Source organism: Amblyomma americanum, chromosome 9 (assembly GCF_052857255.1).
Source record: "Amblyomma americanum isolate KBUSLIRL-KWMA chromosome 9, ASM5285725v1, whole genome shotgun sequence".
NCBI lineage: Eukaryota > Metazoa > Arthropoda > Arachnida > Ixodida > Ixodidae > Amblyomma > Amblyomma americanum.
Window position 1 is genome coordinate 136815137 of NC_135505.1, and position 23454 is coordinate 136838590.

At 47.5% G+C, this 23454-nt stretch overlaps 1 protein-coding gene across 6 annotated transcripts in view; it reads right to left on the reverse strand.

Moving 5' to 3' along the window:
• The window catches only part of Unc-76 (fasciculation and elongation protein Unc-76), a 48653-nt gene that overhangs the window by 15259 nt on the left and 9940 nt on the right, over positions 1 to 23454 (reverse strand). For 3 of the 6 annotated variants that reach the window (XR_013308555.1, XR_013308554.1, XM_077637584.1), the window contains exons 4-5: positions 1335 to 1443; positions 1103 to 1228 (exon numbers count right to left, since the gene is read on the reverse strand). Coding sequence is in view for 2 of the 6 variants with exons in the window: in XM_077637584.1 (XP_077493710.1) it covers positions 1103 to 1228; positions 1335 to 1443 (235 nt within the window). In the remaining 4 variants the exon portion in view is untranslated. Of the gene's footprint in view, positions 1 to 1072; positions 1229 to 1334; positions 1444 to 23454 lie in introns of all 6 variants that reach the window. The other 3 variants (XR_013308553.1, XR_013308552.1, XM_077637583.1) reach the window with 1 other exon arrangement.

Below are 23454 nucleotides of genomic sequence, written 5' to 3' on the forward strand. Positions count from 1 at the left end.
CGAGAGGTACATCGCCATGGCCAGACGGTCTTTACTATAGCCGTTTCTTCGAAAAAAATATTCACTATAACCGAAAAAAAGTAAAATCATCTACGGATGGCAAAATGGAACTGCAGCTTCACTTTACTACATCCGAATTTTTACTATAACCGAATTTACTATAGCGGCGTTCTACTGTATCTTAAAATAAACACAAAGCCATTTTTCTTCACCAAAGACTTAAAGGTCTATTTCAGAGCCTACAATGGTCTCACTTCCTTTGTTCTTGCACAAGATTTGCTGTTTGTCCAGTTGGTTCCTGGCTAGTCAAACAAGAAACACTGCACTCCAATCTGGAAATGGTGTGACCTGCATGACCTTGGTGGTCCCCCATAATTCTTGCGCACAGACAGTGTTAAGGTCAAACTGTTTCATAAGCAAACGCACAGCGGAATTCCTAGCCTGAGGCTCCCAAAAGAGTCCCCTCGCACAAGCTGCCAAGCGCTGCAACAAAGTCTGACCCTAGCAAGTGGTCCAGCCACCACTGTCTCATCAACCTCTTTCATACTGATTATTTATGACTATTACAACTAAATCCTGCCTTAATAGTAATGAAGTAGCGCCTTACATTTCAAAGGGTTGCACGCTGCCGCATGCAGCAACCAAGCTGTTTTCAAAGCATGCGGTAGAATTCTTGGACAGCTGCTTTTGGTGATTTGCAGGCATGTGACAAAGTGGGGTGCCCTTCATAGAGCAGGGTAGAAAGGTAGGCTAGTCAATGTTCATGTTCCAAAGCAGCACAAAGCAGCAGGGTGAAGCAAAGAAGACCTAGGACGAATTCCACTCAAAGCAGTGGCATATCGAAGAAATCGTGGGAGCCTTTTTCATAACTAATAACCCTTACGTGTGCACCAGTTACACTTCCGTCAGTTTCCTAGTAGCAGAAACAGCCTGCCTACTAGCAAATCAACTGTTTTACTGAAACGATAACTTAACGCTGTGTTGCTGTTAATGTGTTAGAGGGATTTTTCCACCATGGCAGGTGGTCGAACGAAAGTTCTCTGGCAGTATCCTGCAGCCCTCATCCCCCGACCTGCATGATCTCGTCGATCTCCTCGAGCACCTGCTCGGCTGTGAAGATGGGCTCCTGCTGGAGGCTGGACAGGATGAGCGCGTGCAGGTCCAGGTCCTTGGCCAGCTCCTCCTCGTCGTCCGATGACCCGTCCAGCCCGTCCAGCCGCTCCGACTTCTGCGAGACACAAGCTCTCGTTTCAGCATAGACGCCAACACCAAGCCTCGACACTGTGGCAACCATAAACGGCAGTTTCACTGTCTCCGTATATAACAGGTCTCACCGCTTGCTCATTGAGATTCAGTGCCGGTAGCTGCAGCTTCCTGGCGTAAGACTTGGACCAGTCGATGGGTAGGATGTTGCCAAAGTTGCCAGTGATCGTCCACCAAGTCCTGGCAGGAAACAACGAGACCAAGAAGTTAGCAGAAAGCAGAGGTGTCAATGATCTACATAAAGTACAGCCATTGGAAACAAGCTGCCCATCCATGCTCATGCGATGTGAAGTTCTCCTATTCTCATTTTCCTCGTACAGCTGTACGCTGGAGTGGCCTGCCAAGTGTTATTACTGTATCGCCTGTTTGTCCAAATTCATCAAAAACATAAAACGTTAAGCATTACTGACATGTTTTTTATTCCTTCCACACCTCATGTAGTACCTCTTTTTGGGACTGTTTAAGTAATAAAATGAAACTGAATTCGATAAATTTGCATTGTGAAAGTGTTGGCTGAAAAAGCAAAAAAGAGCAACTAGGTAATTAAAATATAAATTCTCCGAAGAACAAAGCATGTACACCTACACTACAGGCTATGAGGCATTACACCGCAGAGAGGTCTTCCATCAATTTTGACACTATAGGGAATCTTGAACATGGATACCCATGGCCTATTCAAAAGCCACATACAGCTGACTCCTAACAGAACTCAGAGAGAGCCAAGAAATCTCTGTTATGTGAAGTTTTAACTCAAGGGACCCTGTCTAATGCACTTGACGCTGACATGGCTAAAGCGTCACATCAAATAAACTAAAACAGGAAAGGCATTTACAAGCTAATAACAAAGGATTTCCACTATCACTGAGTAAATCCTCATAATGTTTTAGAAGGCAAAAAACTGCAGATAAAGCAGCAATGCTCACACAGAGCTTATTCTATGGTTTCATTTTCAACAATCCCACAAATCCTATTACCGTACGTCTTATTATGATACCAAGCAGAGTATATCATATATGTCGCTCTACATGTTTTCGTGATAAAAGCAATCAATACAGCAATGTGTTCTCCTTTCCAGCAGCTGCACTGTGGGAAAGATGGAAGACGCGTGCACTCCAAATTAGTACAGTGAAAAAAAAAAAAAAAACGACACTAACAATACGGCACACTCCCAACTCTAATTGACAAATGGCACATTTCAACGCGATATATTGCTTCCGGACGAGGAGGACGGATCGTTTGGGGCCGCGCTGGGCGATCGAACCCATTTTTGGCGCCGTCGTAGAACGAGACACACACACAGAGCCGCGCAGAACGACAATGCAACAAAAAGGTCGCAGAAACATAAAGTGTAGACGGCGCCGCAAAAACAGGAGTCCGGAAACAGCGCGCACACAGCTCGTTATTGATTAAGGCCACCGCGGTCCATAAACCGATCCGACCCGCCGCCGCCGCTCGTGAATCACGTCAGGCGGCGCCATTGTCGCCCCCTCTCCCGTCTGCCCGTCTGATGACACTTTTATGGACAGAGTGCGGACAGCGGAGAATGCCGTTTCCACTGTCTGCAAATCACGTCAAGGACGAGACGCTGACTGCCGTAGAACTGCTGTATACGCCTACTTTCTGCGTGTACAGGGACTCCCGCGAGATGCACCGAAAAGTGGCACCGAAAAGGAGAACAGTTTTTTGAGGACCTGAACCACCGCAGTTTGTTATCAGAATTAAATGACACAACGGAACAATGCATCCTTTCTTCGTCAAGGTCGCAGGCACGGAAGCCTTCTTTTCTAAGCCAATGCCAGAAATTGGTGTATGCTCGAAAGTACCGATGGCGCACTTGCAGACAATTGGGTGCAGCGCCACGGTTCCAATCTTGTGCAATTTAAAACCTCAACGGACTGGGGTCGTTAGGGGTGCTCTAATTAGCGCGACTTCTACGAGAGGGAAATCATGAATCAAGCTGGTGCCGCTGTGCGTACAGTTACCTAGCTTTCAAGATAAAAAAAAAAGCCATCATAGCGTGAGAGAATTAATTAATAGTGATTGCGAATCCCTGTCTCTCTTGGGAATGATGAGCAACAGCTCAGTATTAAGATGGATTACCGCGTGAAATTAACCCTATTGAATGAATTATAATCATTTCTTTCTGTGCAGTTTCGGTTTCAGTCGCCGAACATGTAGTTACGACGTCACGAGTTAGGCTGAGACAAAAAGTGCAATTAATATCGCTTCTTCCGTGTTTTCATTCGCTCTAATTAACTGATACGCTAGCCTGCCTCAGGAACGGGAATTACTGCGAATTAACGCACAACCATGTTATATGGCAGATTTTTCAAGCATCACGTGACCTCAGCTCTACTTGCGACCTCATTTGTAAAAATGGACCCAAAGCTAGCTACACTGGAGTAGAAAATCAACTGCAAACTATTTGCCACGTGCTGACGATTTCCAAATTTTATGCACCATTCCAGCAAAGGCAACGGAAAGATTTGGAGTCTCCACCACTTTTCGTGGCCTCGACAATGCGTACGCCGGGCGTGAGAAAGCTTCCGAAGTCCAATCAGGCACTGAGTATGCACCACTAATGGTGAAAAAATAAAATCGCTACAGTGGTAAATGGGAATATATGCACTACACCCAGCCACGACCCATCCCACCTAGGTCAACTGGACGCGCCCAATAATAAGGCTCGCTCAAATTGCCCAGACGTCGGGGTAGGGGCTGCTAAGAATGCGCGGTGAGGTGTCGCAATTTTTTAGAATTATGTGTAAATTGTAGAGTCTACTGAGAGTTTTTAAATTTGAAACAAACACTCGCAAAGGCCATCTGTACAGATTTGCTGAGTTAGAATGTGTCCATGAAAACCATTTCAGGGTCCCTTTAAAGCGGCAGCCTGTTTATTTTAAGCTAGAAAAGAAATAAAAATTTGCAAAATGTATGCGCAACGCTAACACAACTAGACTAAGCAACGGACGGGTGCCGCTTTTTTCAAAAGATGAGGCGCCCCCTGGCGAGTAGCGAAAATTCGTCTGCTACTGACCGAAAAATGCACGAGGGAGACGCAGGCGCGATCTGTTCCACGAGGAGCCAGCAGCACCTCGAAATCTCTTCGCCTCTCTTCGATTTGGCTGCACTCGCTGCACTAGTTCCTTGAGAGTTCCGTGGCGGTGTCGCCAGCGTGCAGCGTCAGCTCAAGTGCAGCTTGGCATTGACTTCTTGCGAAACAAATGGTCGTGCGGTCGAATTCCGATGGAGGCGAAATTCTAGAGGCCCGTGTCCTGTACGATGTCGGTGCACGGAAAAGAACCCCAGGTGGTCGAAATTCCAGGAGCCCTTCACTACGGCGTCCCTCATAGCCTGAGTCGCTTTGGGACGCTAAACCCCCATAAATCATAAGCCAGAATGGTCGTGTGCAGGCCTGCTCGTCTGCTAGCCTTGGCGTCGCCACCAAATTACAGCCAACTGCGTGCCGCCGACATCAGCGGGCGCCAAAATCTCGAACCAAGTGAAGAATTTTCAAGCAGCAAATCGCACTGAAGTGTCGCCATGAACCCCCCCCCCCCTCCTCCCCCCCCCCCCCCCACTTTCAAGAAATAGTCGTTTCGTAGAAAAAAAAGAGGCGTTGCGTGTACATACGCAGACAATTTACGAATATGCACTGAAATGCTGCATATAAGGCTCGGCTTGACCGCTTAGGTTTACAATTATGACAATTATAGCTTCTTCGCTTCTCCAACCTACACATGGGCGCCGCCATATTGTAGCACTACAGCTGCATTTCCACTTGGGAGAGTGCAAGCCAGCCAAGAACACGAGCTGCACTAGTCTGGCACTAGTGACGGAAGTGTAGAGGGCGCGCGCTGCAGTGGCAAAACGAATGCGAAAGTGCTGCATGCACTCTTTGAACTGGAGCAGAAAGTGCAGCCAAATCGAAGAGACCTCTAATGTGCGCTTGACAGCTGGCGCCATCTGTCGCATGCGCCTGACACTAACATGACCTGCGCGTGCGCAGTAGGGGCAGGCGGTTTCGTCTGCAACCAGTGGAGCTGGAGGAGAAGTGGCGCGCATGCGCACAAAGGCTGCGTGAAAAAGGCGGATTGTAGCCGCAAAAAAAAAAAAGGAGAAACGTCCGGGAAGCGTAACTAATTTGCAGAGAACGAGCGGTGTCTATTTGAGCGTTGTATACACTGTCAACACCAAGGCAAGGAAGATGTGATAACAATAATTGGTTTTGGGGGAAAGGAAATGGCGCAGTATCAGTCGTATATATCGTTGGACACCTGAACCGCGCCGTTAGGGAAGGGATAAGGGAGGGAGTGAGAGAAGAGAGGAAGAGAGAGGTGCCGTAGTGGAAGAATCCGGAATAATTTCGACAACCTGGGGATCTTTAACGGGTTCGAACCCGACCGCGGCGGCTGCCTTTTTATGGCGGCAAAACGCAAAGGCGCCCGTGTGCTGTGCGATGTCAGTGCACGTTAAAGGAAGATGTAACAGCAGGGTGGCCAAGTGTCAGTAAGGTGCAGTGATGTGCTGTAACGTTCACATCACTGCAGCACAAACAGTAAGCCGATGCACTGCACACAACTATACTGTTCTCGGCGAGAGCTTTAATTGTAAAGGATATTAGAAAGGCGCTGGCCACAGAAGCACGTCTCGGCCGTGCAACTCTATACTATGGGGAAAGAGAGGAAAGGGAAAACAAACGACACAGAGAGAGAAGAGAGAGAGATATCAAGAATATAGGACATGAAGATATCCTCTTCTTCGCAAAAACGGAACATCCGAGATAACGAAACAAAGAAGCTGCTGATAACGCGACGCAAGAATTACACGGCGTCCTCCCAAGCTCGCACAGCCACGGCGCCACGTTTCGCGCGGGGTCGCTGAAGACGGCGATAATAATAATAATAATAATAATAATAATAATAATAATAATAATAATTGGTTTTTTGGAATAGAAAATGTCGCAGTGTCTGTCTCAAATATCGGCGGACACCTGAACCGCGCCGTAAGGGAAGGGATAAAGGAGGGAGTGAAAGAAGAAAGGAAGAAAGGGGCGCCGTAGTGGAGGGCTCCGGAAAAATTTCCACCACCTGGGGATCTTTAGCGTGCACTGACATCGCACAGCACACGGGCGCCTTAGCGTTTTTCCTCCATAAAAACGCAGCCGCCGCGGTCGGGTTCGAACCCGGGAACTCCGGATCAGCAGTCGAGCGCCCTAACCACTGAGCCACCGCGGCGGGTAAGACGGCGAGACGGTATTTTTCGAGCCTTCGCAAACAAGCCTCCGCTTCTTTGCCCCGGGTTGCTTAACTGGTCGCAAGCGTACTGTCCTCCCTTTCCACTTCCTGCCTCTCTTGGCTGCCGTTCCTTTCCTTCTTTCCCTCTTACTTTTTTTATTTATTTTCTCAGCATTGAGATCTTTCGAAACAGGGCACCATTAGCGCTCGCGAACGCTAATAAAAAGAAACACAAAACAAACAAAAGAGCCGTTACATAACTGCGTATAGAACGAAGCATTTCAACGTCGCAGACGACATACGAAAACCACGAGCGACTTTCGGAAGAAATGACTTCACCGTTCAGGCCAATCAGAGGCCAGCCCGAACCGGAGCCAGTCACGGCATTTGCGAGCAGCAGTTCCGTTAGGACGGTCTGATAAGAAAGACAACGGCTAACGTACAAGACAGCAACAATTTGAATAATAATAATAATTGTTTTTTTGGGGGGGAAACGAAATGGCGCAGTATCTGTCTCATATATCGTTGGACACCTGAACCGCGCCGTAAGGGAAGGGATAAAGGAGGGAGTGAAAGACGAAAGAAGAAGAAGAGGTGCCGTAGTGGAGGGCTCCGGAATAATTTCGACCACCTGGGGATCTTTAATGTGCACTCCATAAAAACGCAGTCGCCGCGGTCGGGTTCGAACCCGGAAACTCCGGATCAGTAGTCGAGCGCCCTAACCACTGAGCCACCGCGGCGGAGCTACAATTTGAAGGCGGAACACGTTATCCACATTCAACCAGTGGTGATTGACAAAGCGTACGAGTGAACAGTCCACTTCTTTCCTTCGTTATTTCTGCGTAGTTTTTCATCTGAACCCACGGTGACAACAGTGAGAGTGCTCCAACTTTCAGTGCAGATCTATGTAAACACGGAATTGATTCTTGGGTGCAAACTGGCTGGTCGCTTTCAAAGTATTGAAGCTACTCAAACACCCGGATTAAAAAGTCTGATGGAACGCAATACGAGTCTGTAAAGCAAACAAAGGGTCACTGAGGCGAGCTGCATCTAATTACTGTTTCCAATAAAAAATATGATTCCTGGTACTTTCGGGCTGTGTTGACGTTTGCTCGAGAACCGACTATTATAATTGGTTTTGGGGAGAAAGGAAATGGCGCAGTATCTGTCTCATACTTTGTTGGACACCTGAACCGCGCCGTAAGGGAAGGGATAAAGGAGGGAGCGAAAGAAGAAAGGAAGAGGGAGGTGCCGTAGTGGATGGCTCCGGAATAATTTCGACCACCTGGGGATCTTTAACGTGCACTGGCATCGCACAGCACACGGGCGCCTTAGCGTTTTTCCTCCATAAAGACGCAGCCGCCGCGGTCGGGTTCGAACCCGGGAACTCCGGATCAGTAGTCGAGCGCCCTAACCACTGAGCCACCTCGAGAATCGACCGGTTTGCAGTGGAGCACAGCATTACAACGTCTACGACCACGCAGATATAGTTACGCATCATAGGTTCACCAAACGAGGCACGTGAGTCGTCGGCGCAGCGGAGCGTCGAATAACTTGCATAAGCACCCCCCCCCCCCCCCCCTCGCAGTGACACGAACTACAGCGTCAGCTGACACTACTGCGTATACGCATACGCAACACGGTTATGTACGCGACAACACATAATATCGTGCAATTTTGAGTGAACACTGCCTGAAAAATCGGATGCCAACGTACAGGCGCATCATCTGCTCATTTTTTTTTTATCCTTTCACAATAATTCTGCAGTCTCATTATGCGACCGTAGCAGGTGGGCGATCAATACGCTTTAAGTGCGGGCTAAATGAAAACCCGTCACAAGCGCATTAAAAAAATAACTATACAACAATTATAATCATCTAGCAAACGTGTTAATGACAAGAAATTGGAAATACTGTGTGGGAAAGCAAGCATATATTGATTACGCAAGCAATCAGGCAAGCGGGCGAAGCAGGTCTTGGACTGCTTGACAGGATCGCGCCAACTGGACCCCCGGAATGGCGCACCTGGCGAATTCACGCGGCCAGGCCTCCTGCGAACGCGCCTTGTCAGTTTTGTTCATAAGCAATTTTAATAAAAACGTGTTGCGGCGCTATTTTATACGAAAAGGAAATTTTCAGCCATCTGCAAACGAGTTTCATAGCAAAAAAAAAAAGCGCATCCTAATTAAGCTGTTGGCATTTATATTTGCCGCGACGGAGGCTGGAAGGGGGGGGGGGGGGGGGCGGAGTAACCGATTGGGGGCGTCACTGTTACATTCTCGCAGGCTACGCGATTAGCGGACAAATTTCCCATTGCAACCTGCGCATTATGAGTGAAAAAAATGAAAAGAAAAAATCGGCTCGACGCACAGGCCATTTCCTCATAGCGTGATGTGATTTCCACAGGGCAATTCAGAATGTGAACAGCAGTGGGTCTTATCTTCACTAATCATAGGAAAGGCAAGTGCGTCGAACTGAACACGTCAACGGCTACCATTCCCGCATATAAGAAATTTCCCGCCAATAGGCAACCGGGGTTCGAACCGCTGACCTCCCAATCGCGAACTAGGCGCACTAAACGACTAGGCCACGGTCGGAACAAGGTACGCGGGGACCAAAATGGGCATTTATGCTTCTCAAAACTCGCAGATACCCGCACATCCACCTTTCTGTACCGGTTAACAGTTAGCGCGACCGTTTTCAAACCGCCGGGACGCGCCGCAGCGCGTCCCCGCGAGAACGCCCGGTTTGGCGCGAAGTTTGAATACAAGCTGGACCGACGCTCAAGCCCAAGGTGAACTTTCAGCCAATAAATGCTGCTCCAAAACACTCATAGCTTCGCGCGCTACTTTTATGCTGCGTTTCTTTTTTTTTGTTATTCTTGCTTGATGACTCTTCGGGCGAAACACATTTCACACTTCCAATTTTCCCGCCAAAAAAAACACCTCCATCTGGCGGTAAACAGGTAAACCAGGTGCCAACTACCCCTCCCGTAACACACAGATTTACGGTCGCAGGTGAACGCTAAAATGGGTAACGCGACTACGCGGTTCGAATGTACGAGTTCTAGGAACCGCAACGCGCTCGCGCCTAAACCCGGAAGGCGCGAAATTTGAATTTATAAACGGGAGAAAAGAAGGCCGGCAGCTGATGAGTGGCGCTCAACACACACAGGATTGTTGATCGCTTCCGTTTCTCGCTAAAATAAGCTCACGTTTCCGTTCCCCGCCAAATGCGAACAGCGCGCGAGGGCAATGAACGGCCAGTGGACTTGAAAAAGAAACACACACACGAAGAAATGGCAATGCGGGCTTGGCCTTCATAGCAAAAAGGGAACAATAACGAAATGAAAAAATGAAAACTGGTTTTGAGGAAAGGAAATGACGTAGTAACTGTCTCGCATATCTCCGTGGACACCCGAACCATGCCGCAAAGGAAGGAATAAAGGAAGGAGTGAAAGACGAGAAAGAAAGCGGTGCCGTAGTGGAAGTCTCCGGAATAATTTCGACCACCTGGGGTTCTTTAGCGGGCACTGACATCGCACAGCACACGGGGCGCCTTTTGCGTTTCGCCTCTTAGAAAACATAGCGCAAAAAGGACACGGACGACACAGAAGTGGACAGGACAGGCGCCTGTCCTGTCCACTTCTGTGTCGTCCGTGTCCTTTTTGCGCTATGTTTTCTAAGAACTGTTACCAACTAGCCCAAACCAAGCTACTGTTTCGCCTCCATCGAAAAGCGGCACCGCCGCGGTGGCTCAGTGGTTAGGGCGCTCGACTACTGATCCGGAGTTCCCGGGCTCGAACCCGACCGCGGCGGCTGCGTTTTTATGGAGGGAAAAAACGCTAAGGCGCCCGTGTGCTGTGCGATGTCAGTGCACGTTAAAGATCCCCAGGTGGTCGAAATTATTCCGGAGCCCTCCACTACGGCACCTCTTTCTTTCTTTCTTGTATCAGTCCCTCCTTTATCCCTTCCCTTACGGCGCGGTTCAGGTGTCCCAACGATTTATGAGACAGATACTGCGCCATTTCCTTTCCCCCCAAAAAACAATTATTATTATTATTATTATTATTATTATTATTATTATTATTATTATTATTATTATTATTATTATTATTATTATTATTATTATTATTATTATTAAAGGATAGGAGAGCAAAGAGGGAAATGAAAGACGCGTCGCAACCTGAGCCACCCTCTAAATGCATGCATCTGTTCGGACTGCCAAGGCACGTACTTATGGCAGCATTACAATTACCTCCTGATTAAGGCGACCTCCAAACAAGTCTTCACTTCGAATGCTGTTAAGTCACTCTGGCGAGAACGATACAAAGATACTGAACAACGAAAAAAAAAAGATTTCTGACGATGGCCCGTTTACAGGCAACGAGCATTTACACTGCCACGACAACGCTGACTCAGGCAGCGGTCAGACCACTCGAGTTGATTTACGCGTCCGTCGACTTCGGCGAATGCTCGGATATGCTAAAAGCCCGCCGGGCCGCCAAAAAACAGCGAACATATATTTGATGGCGTAAAACACACGCTTCGGGCTCAGACACCCTGCGTCTGCACGAAAATAATCGCGGGCAAGTGCAGGGCCCTTTGGTGGGCAGCGCTAAAGCGACGCCAATGTTCCTCTGGAAGCAGCTACTGCGGGAAAGGAGGCAACACGCTGCAGGCTATTTTAAGGAGAACTCGCAAATAAGCTCCGTGGCTAAGTGGAAAACAACTCGGCCAGGCGATCGAGCTAGTTGCCGAACTCCGGCGACCTCGATGGGATCGTCGGCTCATCGACGGCACTCTGAAAGTCATAAGCACTTCATGAGCCTCGGCAGTTCGCCTGACTACAACAGACGACGCGACAACCCTCATAAAAATGACCTATAGACTTTCGATGGACTCTATTGCCTTCCAATAGATATTTCCTTTTGTACATTCATATTCTACTGTCTATAGACAAAAGTCTACTAAAAGTGTATGGTTATAAATGTATTGTCTATAGACTGTCAAGTATATAGACTTTATAGACAGTCTATAAACTTTATAGACTTCTATAAAGTGTCCAAAAAATTTTGTAAGTGAATTTGGCACCTCCAAACTTTCGGACCAAATCGTCGTCCAAGCGTTCGAAGCGCGGATGCATGCAGGGAGTTTCGGAGCTTTTACATTTCAAGATTTTTACGCCGAAGGACAGAATTATTCCGGAGCCCTCCACTACGGCACCTCTCTCTCCCTTTCTTCTTTCACTCCCTCCTTTAGCCCTTCCCTTACAGCGCGGTTCAGGTGTCCAACGATATATGAGGCAGATACTGCACCATTTCCTTTCCACAAAAAACAATTATTATTAAGGACAGCGGATGCTGACACGGTTGTTGCCGAACCAAATACGTCTCAGCGTGCGTGTTTGCTTGTAATTAAGACTGCAAAGACACCCGTCTTTATTTTAAGCGCGGGGAGGGCGACATTATTTTACTTTTTTTTTAAACCCCCAAAGTAACGAATGCATTTCCTTGCATCAAAATCACTCTCACGCACACTTGATACACAATAGGTGCTCATAAAACCGTTGTGCTGAGTACAGTCCCGTAAGAATAATTTTTCTAAAGGTTCTGCCAATTTAACTGGAACGTAGTTCCAGTATAGCCGTCAAGTAGTCGTTAGCTGGAACGTTGTTCCACTTAACGTACCGGAAAAGCGTTTAAACAGGCGCCGAGTATATATGCAAGCGCAACAACTATATATACATCTGAGTGCGCGATTGCTGGAAGCTGGGCTGCAAATGCTATAGGATTTCGAGTGATGCCCGACCCTAAGCGCAGGTACAGAAACATGTATAGGTGCACACCGCTACGACCACCGCCCACGAACCCAGCAGATGCACCTCGTTTTTGGCCACGCTTGCGCATTGTACATAACTGAGGCGAAGGTTGTATAGTACATCGTTAATAATAATAACAATAATTGGTTTTTGGGGAAAGGAAATGGCACAGTATCTGTCTCACATATCGTTGGACACCTGAACCGCGCCGTAAGGGAAGGGAAAAAGGAGGGAGTGAAAGAAAGAAACGAAGAGAGAGGTGCCGTAGTGGAGGGCTCCGGAATAATTTCGACCACCTGGGGATCTTTAACGACCCGCCGCGGTGGCTCAGTGGTTAGGGCGCTCGACTACTGATCCGGAGTTCCCGGGTTCGAACCCGACCGCGGCGGCTGCGTTTTTATGGAGGAAAAACGCTAAAGCGCCCGTGTGCTGTGCGATTATAACCAATTATTATAATTAAACTTATTCCAAGTAGACCGCTTTCACAACGACACTGCCGTCTGTAACGCCACGCTGCTAACAGCAAAGTTCTCCTTGCTGTTAGCCCTGCCTCTGCAACAATGCGCGCTTAAGAACTGGCCGAGTGCCTAACCTTCCAGATAAAATCGCCTGTAAGGCACACTCAACGCCCTCTACCGTGATATTAACTAATTTAATTCGTTCTTTTACCCGTACACAAAAGGGCGTATTATAAACCGAATAAACGTCGTCACATCAATACGGAGAAGGCACCCCACAGAGATACCTTGCAGGCATTGCCTCCAGACCAGAGCCTATTAATGCCAAAGGAGCTCTTCCTTCCTCTCCCCCTCCCCCGTCCCCCCTTTTCTCGTTTTAAATGCCCTCCGTGAATCAATCAGCAGAGAGAGAGAGCGGACGCTTTTCAACGCGAAGGGCAACGCGGTCATCTATCACACGCCCCAAGAAGAAACAGCAAGCAAGCTGCAGCAACCGCACTGCAAGAAGCGCCGGCTGCTGGGTCCCAAGACGACGCAAAGCGGAGCTTATTCATCGTTGCGTGCTTCTTCCCCCCCCCCCCCCCCCCCCTTTCCAGAGACAGGCAGGCCGGCGCCTCGTCTGTGACGTGCTGTACTACGCGCGCGACCCAGACCCCCTTCCTCCTCGCCAGCCTTCCAAAATAGTTCCACATGCCACCGCCGCCGAGTGCAGTTTGCAAAATGCCCCACCTAAGGGAGGCGCTGGCCATCGAGGCACCCTTAACCCCAAATTAATTTAATAATAATAATAATTGTTTTTGGGGAAAGGAAATGGCGCAGTATCTGTCTCATATATCGGCGGACACCTGAACCGCGCGTAAGGGAAGGGATAAAGGAGGGAGTGAAAGAACAAAGGAAGAAAGAGCTGCCCGGAGTGGTGGGCTCCGGAATAATTTCGACCACCTGGGGATCTTTAACGTGCACTAACATCGCACAGCACACGGGCGCCTTAGCGTTCTGCCTCCTTAAAAACGCAGCCGCCGCGGTCGGGTTCGAACCCGGGAGCTCCGGATCAGTAGCCGAGCGCCCTAACCACTGAGCCACCGCGGCGGGTCCCGAAATGAAAATAAATATTGGTTTATGGGGAAAGGAAATGGCGCAGTATATGTCACATCTCGGCGGACACCTGAACCGCGCCGTAAGGGAAGGGATAAAGGAGGGAGTGAAAGAACAAAGGAAGAAAGAGGTGCCGTAGTGGAGGGCTCCGGAATAATATCGACCACCTGGGGATCTTCAACGTGCACTGACATCGCACAGCACACGGGCGCCTTATAGCATTTCGCCTCCATCGAAACGCGGCCGCCGCGGTCGGGTTCGAACCCGGGTGTTCCGGATCAGTAAGCCGAGCGCTCTAACCACTGAGCCACCGCGGCGGGTACCCTACCCCGACCCGCTTCAATAATTCGGGGCAGCATATATACTGCCCACTGCTGGCACGCGAGAACAACTTCACAACTTGAACGCCAACGAGCATTTTTCTAACTCAAAAAGGAACACTGAGGGCGACTACATACAATTTTTTGTGCTTAGTAAAAATTTACTGCATAGGTGGGTTGGGTTTTGTAGGGGTTTAACGTCCCAATGCGACTCAGACTACGAGAGACGCCATAGTGGAGGGCTCCGGAAATTTCAACCACCTGCGGTTCTTTAACGTAATAAATACTGTATGTCTATTTCTGGGTATGTTCTCTGTTCGGCGGCAAAAGGAGCGCTTACTGCTGAGAAAAATTGGGTTTAAAAATGTTTACGGCCGCTGGCGGCAGCACCTGTATTTTGTTTTTCGATTAGAGTGTCAATAGAACGCAGCAATCCATCGATGCAGGCAAACACCGTTTTGCCGTTGCTGTATCTTTATAAACTTCGCTTCTGGGCAGAAGGCGTCTTCTGCTTCCGATCGGAAGAGCAGACGACGGGGCGCGCTTAGATACGTGCAGTGCGCAGGCGTACTGCGCACCGGCCCGCGCCACGCGTCTCCTGATTGGCTGGTTCCCGAAGCACTACGCACGGTTTTTTTTTTTTTTTTGTGCTGCGAGGCGCTCCAATTCGCGCAACGGATGCAACGGCGCTTCCTCCGCGGCCTCTTTCTTTTCCACGGATCGATGCGGCAGCCATGACGTCACTGCCCATGCGGATGCTGAGCCGCTTCCAGCTGCCAGCAGGATTTTTCCTCTTTTTTATATTTTCCAACGCGTCCGCGCCGCTTGGTTCCTGGAAGCGTTTCTCACATACCGTACGATTCATCTCCCATGCTCGAATTCTTCACCGCTTCGTTTACTTTTTTTTCTGCCTTTCGCGGAAACGAATCCGTGGTTCTTTGGTTGCAGGAAATACGACGCCGTCGCCTGCTCCTTTGTCTGGGGAAGCTCTTTCTCCGTAGGCAGTCACAGGTGACGTCAGTATCGCAGGCTGACGATCGTGTTCAAGAGCCAGTACCGAGTCGTGCCTGCCTCCTGCCAATCGTCTGCGCTCCGTACAGGAACGTTGAATGACGTCTGCGCACGCGACAATTCCCCCCCCCCCCCCCCCCCCCCCGAGTCCTTGCGTAGCAGACCATTCACAGAAGCTGAAAAATTCGTTTCGTTCAAACGCCAAAAGGCGCATTTGGTGTACGCATACGAGCAAGTGGTTATGGCACTCGGCTGCTGGCGGGTTCGATCCCGGCCGCGGCGGTTGAATTTCGATGGAGGCGAAATTCTAGAGGCCCGTCTAATGTCGATGTCAGTGGCACGTTAAAGAACACCAGGTGGTCGAAATTTCCGGAGCCCCTTCACTACGGCGTCCCTCGTAGCCTGAGCCGCTTTGGGACGTTAAACCCCCATAAACCTAAACCAAATAAAATGTTCCTTCAATTTATTCTTGCAGCAGTAAGTGCACAAGAGGGTACTCCAGGGCTAATTGTACTCTTGAGGCGTTGAGTATGCCGACCGGAAGGAATGCCGTAAAAACTGCACACAACTACGTACAGTATACAATTCCGACTGAACGCACAATGTCAAGGGAATGGCGGAATATGACAGCAGTACCAGCGAGCTTTGAAAGATATACGATGCAGCAAGGGCAGCACAATGAATGAAGCCAATCATCTTCAACTACCGTTCGTGCTATACAAGCAAAGCTGGCGATCCCCAGCAACGTTTTCTTTTAGAGGCACCCACATAAATTCCAGTTTTCCGCGCGCTTTCTCGTTAGCCGCGGCGCGAATATAATTGCGCGACCCTTTCTTTTTTACCCTCTCTACGGCGAAGGAAGTGAGACCGCATTAACGCCACCGGAAAGCCTTACAGCGAACAAAAGGGAACCTGGTGCGTATCCCACGCTTCGTCGGCCACCGGGTCAAACGGTTAATTGGCTTCCTTTCTTTTTTCGCCGGAAGGCACGAGCAGTGTGCGTTGCATTCCAAATGAGAAGGGCATTCTCGACTACTACACCCCCCCCCCCCCCCCCATTGTCTCTTAAGGATGCGACTTTTGGCATCTCATGTACGCGCCTGGCACGGCTCTTCAATCGTATCAGTTGCGCAATACAAAGAGAGAGAGCTTTATATTTTCAACCAAATTCTAGGAGGTTTTACCTCCAACGCTAGGATTCTGCCCTCGGGATCTGGCAGCAGCCTGGGTTTGAATGATGACTTCTGCTCATCTGGGTCCGAGCTGAGCACCAGAGCCTCCCATGTTTCTTCAAGGACTACAGACACCACATTTTCGCTAGCGTGTTTTCTTTCGATACGATGGGCTAGACATTGGTATACACGAAGCACCACGCGGAATTCGCCTACGACCGCTAAATTATTTATAATTGAATTTCTTCTTGACGCTGTTCATCAAACCGAACGATGGCTGTGACGTGTAGTTGACGTTTAGGTCACGTGAGGCACAAAAAAAAACTGCAATATAACTGCTGATAGGTCGTTTGTTGTAAATCTAGCTATTGAAGCAGGCTGGTTTAAGTGCCGCAGTCAGTTAAAACTATGTATAAGCATTATACCGCAATTTTTTTATGTGTCACGTAACCTAAACAACTACACGTCACAGCCATCGTTCGGTTGATGAAACCGAAACAGCATGAAAAAAATTCAATTATATATTATTTACCGGTTGTATGCGAAAACCACGCGGTGATCCATGTATATTCTAATGTCTAAAGCATCATTTGAAAAACGAAAACACGCAATAAAATTGGGTGTCTATAGTCCTTTCATTCCTAATGATCCCTCAGCTGTTTTCCAAGTGTGTGCATGTCCATATCATGAGGATCATGTTTGCCTGTCCCTTGCAAAGTTTGCATCTGCCGTCGTATCGTGGTACCATTTGCTTTATATGCGCGGATTCAGGTATGAGTCCGTCTGTAACCACCTCCAAACTGCTTCCTCCTTTTTGCTGAGCTTGCGGTCAGCTTCAGGGTACAGCTTCCGGTTTAGTCTACAGTGCCGAACTATATCCCTGTACCCTATCAGCCTGTCTTTGTCCGAGTTGTGTGTGTGTGTGTGTGTGTGGGGGGGGGGGGGCGGATGGGAGCCAGCTCGGCTCAGGTAGGTATGTAAACTTTAATGATTAAAATCAAGAGGAATGTTTCTTGAGTCTTGTGGGTGAGGTCCTCATTCCAGGGCTCTACTGGCTTGAGCTGTCAGACGGACCTGTTTTATGAAGGCTCTTTGGTCCTCGATACGATCGCTGGTCAGCACCGCCTCCCACCGCTCAAATGACGTGTACTGCGTCTGTAAGTGGTTCGGTTTCGCCCCGCATCTCCACGAAATGTTGAGCGGGCCTGGCACCATGGGTATGTGTCAGGGAATAGTGATGGGTGCATGAGGTGAAGTTTGTGGAGATTAGGAGAAGTGTTCGTTTGGATCTGACGCCAGGAGATAGCGTCCTGGGTGTCAAATTTTGTGTGAGGAGGAGGGTATCTCCAGCACGGCTTGCTCCGTGTTTCAAGAAACGACACACCGGTTGGCCCTAAATTTTTGGCACGTACCGATCGTCGCACCATCTTCGGACAATTATGCGAACTGTACAAACGCCAGTTCATCCATGATCGGTGACGCCAGAGCCGAATGCGCAAGACTAATGCAGCAGAAAGAGGCCAAAAAAAAGTTCTGCAAATGGTACAATCAAAGAGTTAACGCGTACAGGCATAACTTTTTTCACAACGCATACGACGATAACCTCAACCCACATTCAGGACCGCCGAACAGGATTTCTCCGTGAAAAAAAAAAAAGTAGACCGTTGTAAAAGCTTTTCTTGTTAGCTAAACAACAAGCTAACCACGAGACGAAATTATAAGCTAAAGAAATTTTATACACCAGGTTTTTTTTTTTTTTGGTACAGTGAAACTTTAAAAATCCAGCGGAGCAATACAAGACTAAGGTGGCTAGAAACAAGACGCCGTGGACCGCGGTCAGTGTTGCCAACTGCAACTGTGCCCTAGATTTCGCCAGTGAAGAGATGTGAAAAAGAAAAAAAAAAGGGCGGAAAACCGGAAGTTTGCTTCCGCACATAAATCCTGAAAAATGGCAGCAGAAAGCGCAAAATGCGGAAAAAGCATGCAGAAGGGCGACAAGAAGCCACAGCCAAGGAATTCCAGGAAGCGAAGTGGCCAAGCCGACAAGCTTAAGCTAATTTTTTTCTTTCTTCTTCTGCGAGCACACTTTGAAGCCTTTTGCCCCAAGCACACGTCTCATAAGTCTTCGCCTCCCTCTTAGCCACCAAGTACAACTGTCCCGAAGCTAAAACAAAGATAAAAAAAAGAGAGCGGGTGGTAGACGCTTCGCCAAGCAAAATACAAGAGACTTTCGTCTGCTGCTGGTCCCGTTAAGCAGACAACACGCTTCTCTTGGCAGGGTGCCCGAGTCGTCTGCACGGCCCCGGAAGGACGTAGTACGCAGACGATGCGGCCGCGCCGTGTCGTCTGCCGCTCCACGCGCTCCATTGCGCGCGCCCACGACACGCCAAGGTCGCACGCGCACAAAAGGCGCAACGAACAGACCTAACAAGCCGGGGCGAAACGAGGATTCAAGAGCGGCATCACGGAGGCGACGAGCGAGCAGGGAAGGGACACCCGCGATGAAAGAATTAGGCGACACAAGACTACCCCTTTCCCGGGTGGCCGCGTATCCAAGATGGCTCCCATACCCGTTGCTGATATACAGGCTGCATACCCGTCCCCGACTCTCCAGACGCGATGGCGCGACGAAAGAATTAAGCGATACAAGACTACCCCCTTCTCGGACGGGCGGACGTCCAAGATGGCACTCACTGCTGATATAGACCACGTCCCCGATTCTCCAGAAGACACTTTCGTGAATTCAACTGAGCTCGGTTTAATGGTCCTAAATTAAAGTACAGCGGACTCTCGTTAAATTCGAACAAGCTCCATTCGAAGTTCAGGTTCATTCGAAGTAAAGCTGTCATGCAGTCAATATCAAGTGCATTTGAAGAGGATTTCCTTAATTGTAAATCTGCACAATACGAACAAACTTTGCGTTCCCTTCAAGTTGTTCAAATCGTCCGCATCGTGAATTCAACTGAGCTTGGTTTAGTGGTCCTAAATGAAAGTACAGCGGACTCTCGTTAAATTTGAACTACCTGCATTCGAACTTTGGGTTCGTTCGAATTAAAGCTGAGCTGTCATGCAGTCAAAATCAAGTACATTTAAAAATGATTTCCTTAATTCTAACCCTGCATAATACAAAAAAATTTTGTGTTCCCTTCAAGTTCGAACTGTCCACAGTCGGCTGTATACCGAGAAGAAGTCTTTTCCTGAAGATTTCTGCTTCATGAGCGTTTTGCAACCGCCTCTGGCTTCTCTGAAGATAGCAACGGCCAGGCTTCTTGCACTGTATCAACAAAAATTGCATTGGGACTAAAAAGAAAATTTCAGAAAAAAAGAGTCCGAGCCACTGGTTATACGTCAACAGCGAACATCTGCAACAATACTATTCGCAGATGGGACACTGCATGTGATAACCAAATGTGTGTAGATGTCGCATAGCCTGCAATGGTTTTCAGCTAAATTGCATGCAAATCTTTCAGTTAGTAAAGAAAAAAGGAAACAATTTCATGCAAGCACAGAGGAGCATGCTAGAAAGGGGCAACCACAACAGCAAATAGCCAGAAAACACCTGGGTCTTTATTTCTAGCACAAGATTTTCAAAGCAGACAAAACACAAAAGCAGAAACAGGCAATAAAGAGGTGATGAAAATGGAAACGAACAGCTACTAAAATAAAATGGTCATCCACTGTAGTTACTTAACTATCTACAGGGCATAACAGGGAGACTCTCGTGATGAGCAGGCACTCATGCACATTTTTCATGTGGTTAACTGCCAACACAAGCAAATGCAAGGCACACACAGACATTGGTCCATAAAGATGCAACAAACTGTCATATCGTGCCTCGGGCCGCAGATTCGAGCGGAACAAAAAATACATCTGGTCACACAGAAATGCAAGCAGCTTTAAACACTCACAGGAAGACAGACAAATAGAAAACTTTCAACTAACAGAAACAAACACAAAATTAGAGGCTTTGAACAATAAACCCGAATGTGCTAATGCAAGTTCTGTATATCACGGATGCCGTGTTTAAAACAAGAGAACAAATTAAAAAGGGCATTCCAAGTCTGTTTTCAAGGAACCAAGAAATGTTAATGAAGGAGATATACACGTAGAGAACAAACGCTGGTTAAAATGCCAGTCACAAGTACAGCCCAATATTGGAAACATATTGGCAAAAACCGGTCCAGCAAAGGCCTAGAGTGACACCTTCCATCTCCAATATTGGGCCAATTACATGTGCTGCTTGGAAGAAACAGCTGAAACAACCAATGTGTGGCCCAGAATGAAACCATCAATCTCCAATATTGGCCCATTCACATGTGCTGCTTGGAAGAAACAGCTGAAACAACCAATGTGTAGTAAAACGGAAAGGCTGGCATGCATTGTAATGGCGGAACTGCCATCTGAACTGTCAGCCCAAACCAACAAAAAATAAGACCTTAATGCCTTCGTGTTTGTGCAGTGTACCAACTCTAGCAATTGGCCAGGATATCGGCACCTGGTTATGGTTACAAAGATGAGTCCTAACCTTGCAGCCACACGCAAGCAAATTTAAAGAGCATACATCTCACATTAACTGAACACCTACACACAAGAAAACTATCACAGCTCCAGAAACATAGCAATCTAATATGTTTCTAAAGGCACTGAGAGGACTTGCATAAATAAGCACCTCCACACACACTCAAACAGAAGCATTAAGTGTCAGTGCTTCCGACCTGTGCTTAAAAGATCTAGGCAAATAGAACAAGTAATCTCTACTTCACACCATAATTATGTGCCACTAACAGATCAAAACATATGCTACTGCTATACGTGGTAACATGGAAATATACAAGATACAAGAAGCTGCTTTTGGAAAGTCTCAGCTCACCACTAGCTTTCGTGTTATCAACTGCCTCAAAGTTTTGTGCACACACATAGCTGAGTACACTACATGCACAAAACCAAAGATCTGCTAAAAGAAACAGAGGCATGAGAGCACGGATATTCGCTTACAACGCTGTGCTTGATTTCAACTGACACGCAGTGAATCCTGTTAAGGCTGGAGCCCACATCATCCGAAAGGACAGCACAGTGTCTTCGTTAGCAAGATTCTAAATCTGAATTTTTTACTCTGCTTATTACAGTAATAAAGCCCTGAAACCTCACTCTTAGATTTTCATATGCATGAGCCTGTGCTTGCGGCAGAATTCACTACAGCGATGTAAGGACTCAAACTCGACCTCCACCCAATCATTCCAGTTATTCCGCACCCAAGTATCCTGATCCTGAAAGACACTGAAATGGAATTAAAGTTGCTTTTCCCAAACAGTTTGAACAAGCATCTTTCCAACCAAGCAGGAAAAAAAATTATTTGCAGAACACATGCTACCTTCTAACCAATTCTCAAACTTATGAAATGACGCACGGAATGTCTAAGAAACTTCAAGAGAATCTCCATTCTTGGACCTAACACACACATTCTACACAGCGACCTTAACTGCGACATTCAAGTTACACTTATCACCACCCCGACTCCCACGTCCATTAAAAAAATGGTAAGAAAATAGCTGTACAGTGAGGCTGGCTTACGACATACAACCGCAAACACTACTGCTTTTCATCCATTGTCGGAGGCCGCTGGATGTCACAACTGAGACGTCGTAACCCAGCGGAAAATCTCAATAGGAGGCGAGGTGAAGCTTGTGTGAAAGAGCATGGCTCCTTCGGCCTGAACTCCAAACAAAGTGACAGGTTGACTGATGGCTACAATACGAGACGGCACAAAGGGCAGGAAATGACAGCCACCAAACGCCTTGAGATAATGAAAACCTGCCAGCACAGTGGCACCTGCAGTGCATTGTTGCATTGAATAATAAGCATCTAGGCTCTGATTTCCTTTTTCAAACCCACTACTTTACTCGCAAGATCACACGACATTCACTCCTATTAAGAGCAGTCACTAACAGCCACAGGTGGAAAAACAGACTCCCACGTTGATACTGATAAAAGATATGCTGATAGCAACAGGCCATGCAATGTCTCTTACCTGCCAGCTCTCAGCAACTTTACTCAAAATTTCACTAATGCACAAAAGAATAGTTACGGGCCTTCAAAATACAAGCGTTGTGCTTTGAAGGAAATTGCTAAGGCAACATTTATACTCAACAGCTTTGAAATAAGGTTATTTTTTCTACCTTGTGGATTTAAAAAATTGAACATTATAGTAAGCATCCCCGAGGAAGTAACAACCAGCAGTTCCTGCTCCAAACTGTACAGTTCACTGAAACAAGCTCACCACATGATACCAAGGTACCAAAGTGTGGAATTTTGAGTGAGCTGTCAATTAATTGCCACAATAAACATGCTGCTGATCAAAGCTGTCAATTAATTGCCAAAATAAACATGCTGCTGATCAAACAAGTGACTCTTTATTTTAAACGTGTTGGCATTTAGGCACCCACAGTGCACACCTAATCTACAGCTCTATCCCCTGAACTTAGTTGTATATGTGCCACCCCCTGCTACCATATGCTGTTCTGCTTCTACAACAAAAGCAGTGAAATTAAGTCCCAGTAGATGTATAAATGTTGGGCTGTTTCAAACAAAGTTTGGAATTCGACACCATGTCAACAATTCTATATCTTTTATCGCTGTTTTTAGCAATGTGTTTAACATGGCCACTCAATGCAAGTTAAACAGAATAGACGAACTCAAATATTCACTAAAAGATTTCAGTTATTTAATTTCCACTAACAAAATAAGCTGGAATGAGATATTCATTCGTTCTGATAACTCATCAAAAGCCATTCTTCTGTTGCTATAATAGCTTCCCTACAAAAAAAAAAGGCATATTGGCATCAAATAGGATAAAACACCCTGTTTAATACCGCAAGCTAGATATCGGCAGGTGAGAATCAAAGGCCGGATTAAGAGAGACCTCTAATGATGCTATCTTCCCAGAAAGTCCCAGCTTTAGAGCCTTCCCCCAAGGCAAACACTGCAGCCTCGCCGGGAGACCTTCTTTCCAATTCTAAAACGCCGATGAGGAAGGAAAAATGAAAAGTTTACAAGGTCGCCGTAACTCCCTCGGCCTGCGT